Raw genomic sequence first — 12693 nt, 5'->3', positions numbered from 1 at the left:
ACATCTGTGACCTACACCACAGCTCACGGTAATGCTGGATCCTTAACCCACTGAGCGAGGCCAGGGATAGAACCGGCAACCTCATGGTTCCTAGTCGGATTTGTTTCTGCTGTGCAATGATGGGAACTCCAGTATTTCCTTTTTTAATTTATTTTTATTTATGTGTTTTTTTGTCTTTCTGTCTTTACTAGGGCCGCACCTGCGGCATGTGGGGATTCCCAGGCTAGGGGTCGAATTGGAGCTGTAGCCTCCAGCCTACACCACAGCCACAGCAACACCAGATCCAAGCCACATCTGCGACCTATACCACAGCTCATGGCAACGCCAGATCCTTAATCCACTGAGTGAGGCCAGCTGTGGAACCTGCAACCTCATGGTTCTTAGCTGGATTCATTAACCACTGAGCCATGACGGGAACTCCAATTTTTTTTTTTGGTCTTTTTTTTTTGTCTTTTCTCGGGCCACTTCCCGTGGCATATGGTGCTTCCCAGGCTAGGGGTCTAATCAGAGCTATAGCCACTGCCTACGCCACAGCCATAGCAAGGCGGGATCCAAGCCATGTCTGTGGCCTATACCACAGCTCAAGGCGATGCCAGATCCTTAACCCACTGAGTGAGGCCAGGGATTGAACACAAGCTCATGGTTCCTAGTTGGAGTCGTTAACCACTCGCCATGATGGGAATTCCTTTCCTTTTTAAAGGCTAAATAATATTCCATTTATAGTACACCAATGTATATTTGTATTTTATTACATCTATATTTATAATAAATATATTATAAATATAATATAAATGTATACAATATGGACAATATTCCATATGTATTTATAAATATATAGCACATCTTTCTCTAGTCATCCATTGATGGACACTTAGGTTGTTTCCATACCTTGATAATCGTGAACAATGCTGCTGCAAACATGGGAATACAGAAATCTCTTCGAGAATAGTGATTTCCTTTCTTATGGATATATATACCCAGAGAGGGATTGCTGGGTCATGGAGTTAGCTCTATATTTTGAAGAAGAGGAACTGCCTGAACACATTGAGCACCAAGAAGAAGTTGTCCTTGGTAGTTGGTAGGGATTGGAGAACAGTGGTTCAGTGATGAGAGCTGGAAATTCAGGGCACAGAGCTTTGCGTTCTTAGGGGATCAGTATCTTATTGTCACTGATATTCTATCAAGTACCACCCTCTTAGGTTTGTGAAGAGGAAAGGTAACTAAAAGTAGTTTCATGACATTTTACAAATGAGGAAATGTTCTTTTTAGCCTGTGACCAATTTTTAGCTTGTGACCAATTTCTCTCTACAGGAGGAAGATAAGCAAAACTGTCAAATAGCTTGATGATCCCTGATAGTTTTATCCATAATCCCATGACCCTTTTACTCTTTCTCTATCCACTTTCCTTTTCAACTTCTCTTTAACTAGAGTCCCTGGTCCATCATTTGTCCCCTCCAGTTTTATTGAGATATTATTGACATATAATGTATGTAAGATTAAGATGTACAAGGTGTTTTTTTTTGTTTTTTTTTTTTGCTTTTTAGGGCCACACCCATGGCATATGGAAGGTTCCAGGCTAAAGGTCAAATCAGAGCTGCAGCTGCCAGCCTATACCAGAGCCACAGCAACACAGGACCTGAGTTGCATCTGTCACCTACACCACAGCTCATAGTAATGCCAGATCCTTAACCCACTCAGCAAGGCCAGGGATTGAACCCGAGTCATTATGGATACTAGTCGGGTTAGTTACCGCTGAGCCACAGTGGGAACTCCTGAGGTGATGATTTGATATGCCCACACACAGCAAAAAGATTACCACAGTAAGGTTAGTTAACACTTCCATCCCCTTACATAATTACAGTTTTTTGGGTATGGTGGTAACATTTAAGATCTATTGTCTCAGAGTTCCTGCCCTGGCTCAGTGGAAACAAACTGGACTAGTATCCATGAGCTCACAGGTTTGACCCCTGGCTTTGCTCAGTGGGTTAAGGATCCAGGTTGCCGTGAGCCATGGCATAGGTCACAGATATGGCTCAGATCTGGCATTGCTGTGACATAGGCCAGTGGCTATAGCTCCAATTTGACCCCTAGCCTGGGAACCTCCATATGCCCTAAAAAAAAAGTCCACTGTCTCAATAACTTTCAAATATCAATACAGTGTTGTTAGTTCTAGTCACCATGCTGCGCATTAGCTCCCCAGAACTTATTCATTGTATTGCTGGGAGTTTTTACCTTTGCCTGGTCCATCTTTATAATCACTCTCTTCATATACAATCAGCTATCCCACCTCCACCCCTGCCCTGTTGATCGGGTTCAGTCTCCTAGAAAAACTTGGCCCAGGTTCAATGCCTCAGCCTATTCCACCCCTCCACCAATTCCTGCACCCAAGCAGCTGAATGTGACTGAAGGAAAGCACGGGATCGTCCTAGCATGTCTTACTTTAAATTTATGATGTCACATCTCACGTGGACTCATGAGGTTGTCTGGAGAGCCTTCCACGTTTTCCCCAAGAACTCTCTCCTGCCCACTCTCCAAGATGGCCATTTAACACTTTGTCCAGTTCTTCTGTATCATCATTTTTCCCCCAGTCTTCTTGACCCTTCTTTGACATCTGCCCTTGCTGTTCCGCTGCTCTCTTCTACTGGGAATCTTTAATGACCCAAGTTAAAGAAGACCATTCATTACTTTGGTATGGTCTCTGCTGGAACTTTACCTTATCAGAAAAACTTTCCTTGACTTCATCTACAGCAGCAGCACCTGCCTTTTTCTATCTCCCTAATGGTTTTTTTTTTTCTTTTTTCTATTTTCTGTTTTTAGGGCTGCACTCGTGGCGTATGGAAGTTCCCAGGCGAGGGGTCAAATTGGAGCTGCAGCTTCCGGCCTACACCACAACCACAGCAACTCAGGATCTGAGCCAGGTCCGTGACCTACACCACAGCTCACGGCAACACTGAATCCTTAGCCCACTGAGCAAAGCCAGGGATCGAACCCAAGTTGTCATGGATACTAGTTGGGGTCATTGCTGCTGAGTCACAATGGGAACTCCCCCTTAACAGTTTTAATCAGAGTGTCAGGTATTGTATATAGAGTGGTCTGTTTGCTTGCTGTGTGTCTCCTGAGTGACATATCAGCTCCACGAAGGCAGAGACATTATTGCTCTATCCCTAATGCCTGGACCTACACGCTTAATAAATATTTGTTGAATTTTTGGAATAGTGACAGGCATTGAGTGCTACAAAGTTAAAGGATATATAAGTAAGGATTAGAAGAAATATGTATTTTTTTTAGTTAAAAAAACTTGTTAATGATAGACGAAAAGGAATATATGTGGAGATTACTGTCTAGAAGCAGAAAAGGGAGGTCTCAGAGTTCTTGGGTAGCTTTCATGCTTCCTTTCTCCCCATCATTCGAGGAGAGTGCCCTGTTGCAGTCACCCTGTATTGAAAGCCAAGGGGAGTGACTAAGGGGAAAATCTCCAGTGGATTTTGTGGGCTCTTGTTTGGGGGGGCTACAGGGGTGCCTTCATGATGAGGGTGGGGCCTCTAAGTATTCCTAGAAAATTAAAATTAGTGAAACAAAGAAACTGGTGATCTTCAAGCGGTATAGGTTCCCCAAAGCTACACCCTTGAAGCATCACAGATGATATTTTGTGAACTTAACTCTTGGGATGATGGTAATGGTAACTATTTCTTTCATGTGTTACTTTTCTGACTCCTTGATCGATCTCTCATTTCCCAGTCCCCTTTAGAATCAGATTGAAAACACTGATGTCATGCTTTCCTGTTTCCTGGGTCCCTCCTGTGTAAGGAGAACAGATGCAGGAGTGGGTTTCTGTGCCTCTCACTTAGCTTTGTTGTCAGTTCTAATCAATGATGTGGAAGAATAGAAAGAAAACCATGCCAACATAATGACTTCTCCTGTTTAGTGTTATGAGGTAGAAAGAGATTAGGATACTCCTTTTATTTATTTATTTATTTATTTATTTGTTTATTTATTTAGGGCTGCACCATCAGCATATGGAAGTTTCCAGGCTAGGGGTTAAATCGGAGCTACAGCTGTCAGTCTACCCCACAGGTCACAGCAATGCCAGATCCTTAACCTACTGAGGGAGGTCAGGGATCGAACCTACATCCTCATGGATACTAGTTGGATTCCTTTCCACTAAGCCACAAAGGGAACTCCTTTTAAGTGCTGTTAAGTATTTCAGTGTGCTTTCCCTGAGATAAATCTTTAATGATCTCCAGAAAACAGAAGGAGGATGTTTCCTGCCCTTGTAAATATCAATGCGACTTTAACAAAAATCTGTATTACCCGAACTTTCACTCCCAGGAAACTTGATGCATGATAGTTATCTGATGTAACTGTGGTTCCAAAAGTTTGAAATGTAGGCATGTGGTGGGCTTGTCAGGCTGCAAAGCACATATTGCCCAACTTTAGTTATAAAATTTGTCTTAAAGGGCCAATCATGATTTTGGCATTGGGGTCATTTCAAAGGATTTGCTTTTGCACTCAATGCATTTCTTCATGTTCCCTTTGATTTCTTCTTGCCTAGAGGGAGAAGAAGATGAGGATGAAGAGGATGAAGAGGAGGAAGATGAAGAGGAGGAAGACGAAGAGGAAGATGAGGAAGATAAAGATGCAGACTCCCTGGACGAGGGCCTGGGTGGTGACACCGAGCCACCCGGGTTCACCCTTCCTGGCCTCATGTCTCAGGAACCTGGCTCTGAGCAGGGCAATGTGGTCCCTTTGGAGGGGGCCACCTACCAGGTGCCAGACGCCATCGAGTGGGAACAGCAGAATCAGGGCCTGGGTAAGAGTCCTGTGTTTCTCTCCTCCCTCCGCTCCTTTTACTTTTCTTAGGTGACAGCTTCCTTTCATTGGCATTAATCATGGAGCAAAATGGGTTTTCTGTTTATGGGTGTTTCATTTGGGAAAAAGTTCTCAGTTTTTTTCTTCAATGTTTATATTTAATGCTCTTCAATGGCTGGGCTCCGAACAGCCTCCATCTGCCCACAAAGAGTATGGTTACTTCATTTGTGGAAGAAATTCCACCCTCTCCTCCCAACTGGAGGACAACTGGCGGCTTTGGGAGGACTTCCAAATGGGGGGAAATTGTGTGTAACCAGCCTGCTGAACAAGCGGCACAAATGGACCGGAGTCCGAAAACAAATGTATTTTGTCAGCCTCTGTCCTGCTAGCACTTCTTCCCTGGGGAATCCTTCCCTCACTTCTGGGTGAGCTTTTAGCAGTCCCATGACTTTTCTGTTCATTCCCGTGGTTGCATTTCAGTGTCCAGTACAATCTTGTTTCAGCAGCTGGGGGCTAGACAGCCCCAAGCCTGCTCTCTTGTCCGTTTCTTGACTTTCTGGTGAGAGTCTTTGAGGATGCAGGCTGACCCCAGCGCTGTCGCTCTCCCCACTGTCAGCAGGGATACTCCTCTGCCTGGTTCCTCTTAGCTTTTTCTGGAGAGATGCTATTAAGCCCTAGTTGATTCTTGGAGGCCTCACTCTCTTGACCTGAGGGGACGTGACCTCTTCTCCAAAGTACTCTCTTCCTTGAATTTCTCTTAGTCTTTCTTTCTTTATTTATTTACTTTTTGGGGCTGCACCATGGCATATGGAAGTTCCCAGGCAAGAGGTCGAATTGGAGCTACAGCTGCTGACGTACACCACAGGCACAGCAATGGCAGATCTGAGGCACAGCAATGCCAGATCTGAGCTGCGTCTGCCACCTGTACTACAGCTCACTGCAGCACTGGATCCTTAACCCACTGAGTGAGACCAGGGATTGAACCCGCATCCTTTCGGATACTAGCTGATTTTGTTACCTCTGAGCCATGATGGAATTCACTCTCTTAGTCTTTAAAAAAAAGGCCCCTTAACACCTTCAGTGTAGCAGAGGTTAGACTTAAGAGGCATATTACCAGTGTTTGAAGTACTTCACTGAAGACTTGAAGGTCAGCCTTGGACTTGGCTCTGGAATATCATTCTAGTGTATCTTGGTGCCTCGGTTGAAACTTTTAATTTAGAATCTTATTACATATGGTTACTGAAAGATTGGTCTCCTCTCCTCCTGTGAAATCTCTTTCAGATTAGTAATGAGAAAGGTTATGTGTATAAAAGTGAGTATGGAGTGGGAAAATCACATCATCTGTTTATGGCATAATGGTGTAATTTAAAACAAGCTCTTACTCTTTTTTAAAAGCTCAGACTGAATTGGTAAAATCTTTAAGGGTTTGCAGCCTAAGGAGGAATCCTTTTCACAATCCATAACACAAAAGAAATGTGCATAAGGATGTTTGATGTTATCTTTTCTTTCTTTATAGAGTATTTGATGACATGTCCTTTAGATGTGGTTCATTTATCCAAAAAAATGGAACCACCTCTATTTCCTTTGCAAAGTGTTCGAAATACAGAGAAAAACAAGGCAGTGCCTTTTCTTGATTAGAGCAAAGAACACTTGTAAAGGTTTCAGTGCAGGGCAGGTGAATTCTATAATAAAAGTAGGTTATAGGAGGGCAGAGCAGAAATGTAGGAAGGGGACATTTAGAGAAGCTTGGAGAATTCAGAGCTGTCACTTGAAGGAGATATAAATAGGAGATGGCTTGCTGGGGAAAGAGGCTAAAGAAAGAACATACATAAAGGCATTGGAGGGATGAAAGAGCGTGGCATATAGAGATGGGTTAGCAAAGATTGTTGTATCTTGGAGTTCCCTCATGGCTCAGTGAAGTACAGATCTGGCATTGTCATCGCTGTGGCTCTGGTTATAGCTATGGTGTGGGTTTGGTCCCTGGCCAAGGAACTTCGGCATGCCAAAAAAAAAAAAAAAAAAGATTACCGTAAGTGGGTAAAAAGAAGCTCTAGGAGATTTGCCAGCAGACAAGCCTGGAAAAGTAAGCAAGGATGCATCACAAAGAGCTCTGACGGCCAAGTTTAACTTTTCCTTTATGAAAACCATTCTGGTGATAGTGCCGTGGAGGAAGAGGGGAGGAGCATGAGATTGGGGAGAGAAAAAGGCCACTTAAGAGACCAAGAGAGTGTCCATTGAGAAATGAAGGCAGAGAAAGTTGGATGAAGAAAAAGGGAACCAACTTGAGAGCTTTTAGTAACTAGTACTAACTGATTTGAGGGGGTGAGGAAAAATAGAGAGTTGAGGATGACTTCTTGGTGTTAGGTTGGGCAAACAGGTGAATAGTGATGCCTTCAGTGAGGAGAGGGAATGGAGGAAGTGACGTGAACTTGGCACGTTGTGTGGGGGGATCATGAGCCAGTGAGTGGCAGGTAGAATATGAGGAGCCTGTGGGGTGTCCAGGCCTTGAATTCAGGAAAGAAGTCTGGGACTGAGAAATTAGTCTGGTATTGTCACCCTCCACTGTGGCATAGAGGTTGTAGTTGAAACATAGCAGGGATTGCCTGTAGAATAGGGTGATGGTAAGGAGAGAAGGTGATGGGCGGTGGGGGGGCTTTCCCTGGGCAGACTGAAGGTGTCAGTACATGTGCATACAACACTGTACTCACTAAATTGGTTTCTGAACAAATTCAGTATGTACCAAATTTGTTCAGAAAATAATTACTGAGGTGTTCCCGTCATGACTCTGCAGAAACAAATCTGACTAGCATTCATGAGGATGCAGGTTCAATCCCTGGCCTTGCTCAGCAGATTAAAGGATACAGCATTGCTGTGAGCTGTGGTGTAGGTTGCAGACATGGCTGAGATCCTGTGTTGCTGTGGCTGTGGCGTAGGAAACAGCTACAGCTCTGATTTGACCCCTAGCCTGGGAACCTCCATACGCCCTGGGTGCGGCCCTAAGAAGACCAAAAAAAAAAAAAAATAAGAAAGAAAATTACTTAATCATTATTTTAAAAACACAGTTTCAAAGGAAACTGCTAAAATATGGATATATCAAAATGTTATTAATATCGAAATATTATCAAACAAGATGGTATGAAACCCGGGAAGCCTGGGAACATGTGAATAAATATTTAGTCTGAAATGTGCCTCTTCTATATCAGCTGGTTGAAATGGACAAAATAAAATACAAAATACCAATATAACTTATTACAGAGGTTAAACACAAAGACAAGAATCTACATAGCAAGTGACTCCTCGGGTAGTGGATTTAAAATCTGGAAGTATCCTGCACAGCTGAACAGTCTTTTAAATATGGATTGGCTGAATATTTAGGGACTCTTCCACTTGATTAGAGAGAGGGTTACTTTTGTACGGAGGTACTGTATGGAGGTCATATGGCATCTATTCCTAGATTGTGGTCAAGGAAGCTACTTTCCCCCTCTTAGGAAGTTGGCTTGACATCTATGATAATTTTAAGCAGTTGGAGGGCTGTGAGTCTTAGAAAAAATATGTAGAGGATATTAATTCAGGGTTAACATGATCATTTAGGGAGTAGGCTTACCATGTTCCACACACAGTTGTTTTTTTGTTTTGTTTTGTTTTTTTGGGCCACACTGGTGGCACATGGAAGTTCCCAGGCTAGGGGTCCAATCAGAGCTGCAGCTGCGAGCATACACCGCAGCCACAGCAACGGGGGATCTGAGCCACATCTGTGACCTATACCACAGGTCCTTAATGCCGGATCCTTAATCCACTGAGGGACTGAACCCGAATCCTCAAGGACACTAGTCAGGTTCATTACCACTGAGCTACAACGGGAACTCCAGGAGTCAAATTTTTAAGAAATCAGCTTTATTGAGGTATAAATGATGTATAGTAAGCTGTGCTCACGTGGAACATGCAATTCCATGAGTCTTGACTGTTGGATACACCCAGGCAGCCTCTATCTCCTTAAAAATGCAAACATTTCCATCACTTTCCTTTGTCCCCTCAGTGACTCCTCATGCCCTTTGCAAACCATTCCTCTCTGTCCCCAGCCCCAGATGTACTTTTGTTAGTATAGATAAGTTTGTGTTTTTTAGAATTTTATATAAGTGGAATCGTATATACCTTTTTTTGTGTCTGGCTTCTCTCTCTCACTCTCTCTTATCTTTTCCTTTGGTCTTTCTGTCTTTTCTAGGGCTTCACACAAGGCATATGGAGGTTCCCAGGCTAGGGGTCCAATCGGAGCTGTAGCTGACAGCCCATGCCAGAGCCATAGCAACGTGGGATCCAAGCTGTGTCTGTGAGCTACACCACAGCTCATGGCAACACCAGATCCTTAACGCACTGAGCGAGGCCAGGGATTGAACCTGCAATCTCATCGTTCCTGGTTGGATTCATTAACCATTGAGCCACGACAGGAACTCCTGGCTTCTCTTAATTGGTTTAATTATTTTGAATTTCAACTATGTTGTCTGTATCAGTAATTTGTTCCCTTTGCAGGGCTGGGTAGTATTCGGTTGTAAGGTTGTACTACATTTTGTTTATCTAGTCAACTGTTGATGAACATTTGGATTTTCCTGGTTTTTGGCTACTAACAGTTAAATTTTAAGGTGTATGAGGTATGAGGCACAGGACAAATAACCCTGTTGTCTTCCTGTCCTGCCTCCTGATTCCAGCCTCCATGCATGGCTAAGGTTTCTTAAATTAGTGATGTCAATTTAGTGATTTGTTGTACTTTTTGAAATTTCTCCAAGTCCGAAACATTACTTGAGATTTTTTTCTTTTTATAAAATTTGCCGTTTTCTTGCATGTCTCTTATGTTTTATTGCTGTTTCTTTTCCTGATAGATTCCATTTGCCAACATGTTTTGAGCATTATAGGTTTCATGGGAACCAAGTCAAGGAACAAATCTTTCAAGCCCTTTTTTTTCTTTAAATGATTTTTATTTTTTCCATTATAGTTGGTTTACAGTGTTCTGTGAATTTCTACTGTACAGCAAAGTGACCCAGTCACACCTACACTTATATTCCTTTTTTTCACATTATCATGCTCCATCGTAAGTGACTAGATATAGTTCCCAGTGATATACAACAGGATCTCATTGCTTATCCATTCCAAAGGCAATAGTTTGCATCTACTAACCCCAGAATCCTAGTCCATCCCACTCCCTCCCCCTTTCCCTTGGCAACCACAAGTCTGTTCTCCATGTCCATGAGTTTCTTTTCTGTGGAAAGTTTCATTTGTGCCTTATATTAGATTCCAGATCTAAGTGATATCATGCGGCATTTGTCTTTTTCTTTCTGACTTACTTCACTTAGTATGAGAGTCTCTAGTTCCATCTATGGTGCTGCAAATGGCATTATTGTGTTCTTTTTATGGCTGAGTAGTATTCCATTGTGTATATGTACCACATCTTCTTAATCCATTCATCTGTCAGTGAACATTTAGGTTGTTTCATGACTCGTCTATTGTGAATAGTGCTGCCATGAACATACAGGTGCATGTGTCTTTTCCAAGGAAAGTTTTGTCTGGATATATGCCCAAGAGTGGGATTGCTAGGTCATATGGTAGTTCTATATTTAGTTTTCTGAGTTACCTCCACAATGTTTTCCATAGTGGCTGTACCAATTTACATTCCCACCAACAGTGCAAGAGCATTCCCTTTTCTCCACACCCCCTCCAGCATTTGTTATTTGTGGACTTATTAATGATGGCCATTCTGACTGGTGTGAGGTTTTGATTTGCATTTCTCTAATGATCAGTGATGTCGAGCATTTTTTCATGGGCTTGTTGGCCATCTATATATCTACCTTGGAGAAATATCTATTCAGGTCTTTTGGCCATTTTTCAGTTGGGTTGTTGATTTTTTTCTTGTTAATTTGTATAAGTTGTTTGTATATTTTAGAGATTAAGCCCCTGTCAGTTGCATCATTTGAAACTATTTTCTCCCATTATGTAGGTTGTCTTTTTTTTTCTTTTCTTTTTTTATCGTTTCCTTTGCTGTGCAAAAGCTTGTCAGTTTGATTTGGTCTCATTGGTTTATTTTTGCTTTTATTCCTGTTTTCTTTTCTTTTTTTTTCCTTGTCTTTTTAGGGTCACATCTACAGCATATGGAAGTTCCCAGGCTAGGGGTCAAATTGGAGCTATAGCTGCTGGCCTACGCCGGAGCCACAGAAATGCCAGATCTGAGCCAAGTCTGTGACCTACACCACAGCTCATAGCAATGCCAGATCCTTAACCCACAGAGTGAGCTCAGGGATCGATCCTGAGTCCTAATGGATACCATTTGGAGGAGCCATGATGGAAACTCCAAGCCCTTCTTTTTTTCCCCACTGTGGGAAGATTAGATTGGAGTTGTGTCTTGGCTGAAGATTTTTTTAGCTAACCAACTTTTTCTTAGAGTGGCAGGAATATCTCCTAGTAACTCAAAACTAATGAGAACTTCTGAATCAATATTCATTGATACAGTTTCCTAAATTCTCTCAGATCACGCGAAATAGAGGGAAACCTCCTCTGTTTGTCATAGATTTTGTGGTACCTAGAATAAAGGCTCCCTAAGGATGTTTATGTCTTAATGTTTGGGACCGGTGACAATGTTATCTTATTGGGCAAAAGGACTTTGCTGTTATGATTAAGTGAAAGACCTTGAGATGGGGAGGTTATCCTGGATTTTTTGCACAGGCCCAGTGTAGTCATAAATGTCCTTATAAGCAAGAAGTAGGAGGGTCAGGGAGTTCCTCTTGTGGCTCAGTAGGTTACAAACCCAACTAGTATCCATGAGGATGAGGATTCGATCCTTGGCTTCACTCAGTGGGTTAAGGGTCCTAGGTTTCTGGGGCTGTGGTGTAGGTCAGTAGCTGCAGCTCCAATTTGACCTCTAGCCTGGGAACTTCCATATGCCACAGGTGCAGCCCTGAAAAGCAAAAAAAAAAAAAAAAAAAAAAAGAAGAAGAAGAAGAAGAAAATAGGAGGTCAGAGTCAGAGAAGGAGATGTGATGACAGAGGCAGAGATCAGGGTGATGTAGTCATGAGCATGGAATTCTGGAAGCCTCCAGAAGAGGTAATGAGACAGATTCTCCCCTTTAGCCTCTAGAAGGAACACGACCCTGCTGACACCTTGATTTTAATCCCTCAAGACTCCATTTTAGACTTTTGACCTGCAGAACTGTACGATAGTATGAGCCTTTAAGTTTATGGTAATTTGTTAAAGCAGAAAAAGGAAACTAATACAGATTTCAATAAGTATTTCATGAGCAGTTTCACATTATTTTATATTTTATTATTTTTAAAAAACATGTATATGTTCAGTTACACATATATATGCGTTCTTTTTTATATTCTTTTCTGTAAGATTTTATTCCACAGGATATTGAATATAATTCCCTGTGCTATACAGTAGGACTCTGTTGTTTATCCACCCTATTTGTAATTGTTTGCATTGAGCAGTTTCATTTTAGAAAGTAGATCTATGTGGCAGCTGTACTCTGTGTGTGAACGTTGTACACTAGTTTTTTCTTAATGAATCATTAAAATGCAAAGATTTGGACCTTTAAAAAGGAATCTGGTTTAATATAATTATACTTTGGCCATCTTATCCATTCCTATTTTTAAGTGTGTTTTTTTATTTATAGATTATCACATCCTATTTTGCAATATGAATGGTATTCCAACGCAAATGCTAAAACCCATAGAAACCTTTAAAATGAACAGATTGGAGTGGGTTGGGAGTGGCTAAAAATAATATAGACACTGAATAGATTATCGTTTCATTTTCTGTGAAGTAGCAGGAGCAGAAAACTTAGATGACTTTCTAAGGCAAAGCCAAATTCATGGTTTAATTCTCTGCACTTTTGTCTT

The 12693-nt window shown here is 42.0% G+C and overlaps 1 protein-coding gene across 1 annotated transcript in view; it reads left to right on the top strand.

The window, feature by feature from the left end:
• ARMH4 (armadillo like helical domain containing 4) overlaps positions 1–12693 on the top strand; it is a 153357-nt gene that overhangs the window by 51498 nt on the left and 89166 nt on the right. Inside the window, exon 5 of the mRNA XM_047767440.1 lies at positions 4553–4810. Coding sequence (XP_047623396.1) covers positions 4553–4810 — 258 coding nt within the window. The remainder of the gene's footprint in view (positions 1–4552; positions 4811–12693) is intronic.

This window comes from Phacochoerus africanus, chromosome 2 (genome assembly GCF_016906955.1).
Source record: "Phacochoerus africanus isolate WHEZ1 chromosome 2, ROS_Pafr_v1, whole genome shotgun sequence".
Lineage (NCBI taxonomy): Eukaryota > Metazoa > Chordata > Mammalia > Artiodactyla > Suidae > Phacochoerus > Phacochoerus africanus.
This window is presented reverse-complemented; position numbering and strand designations above follow the sequence as displayed.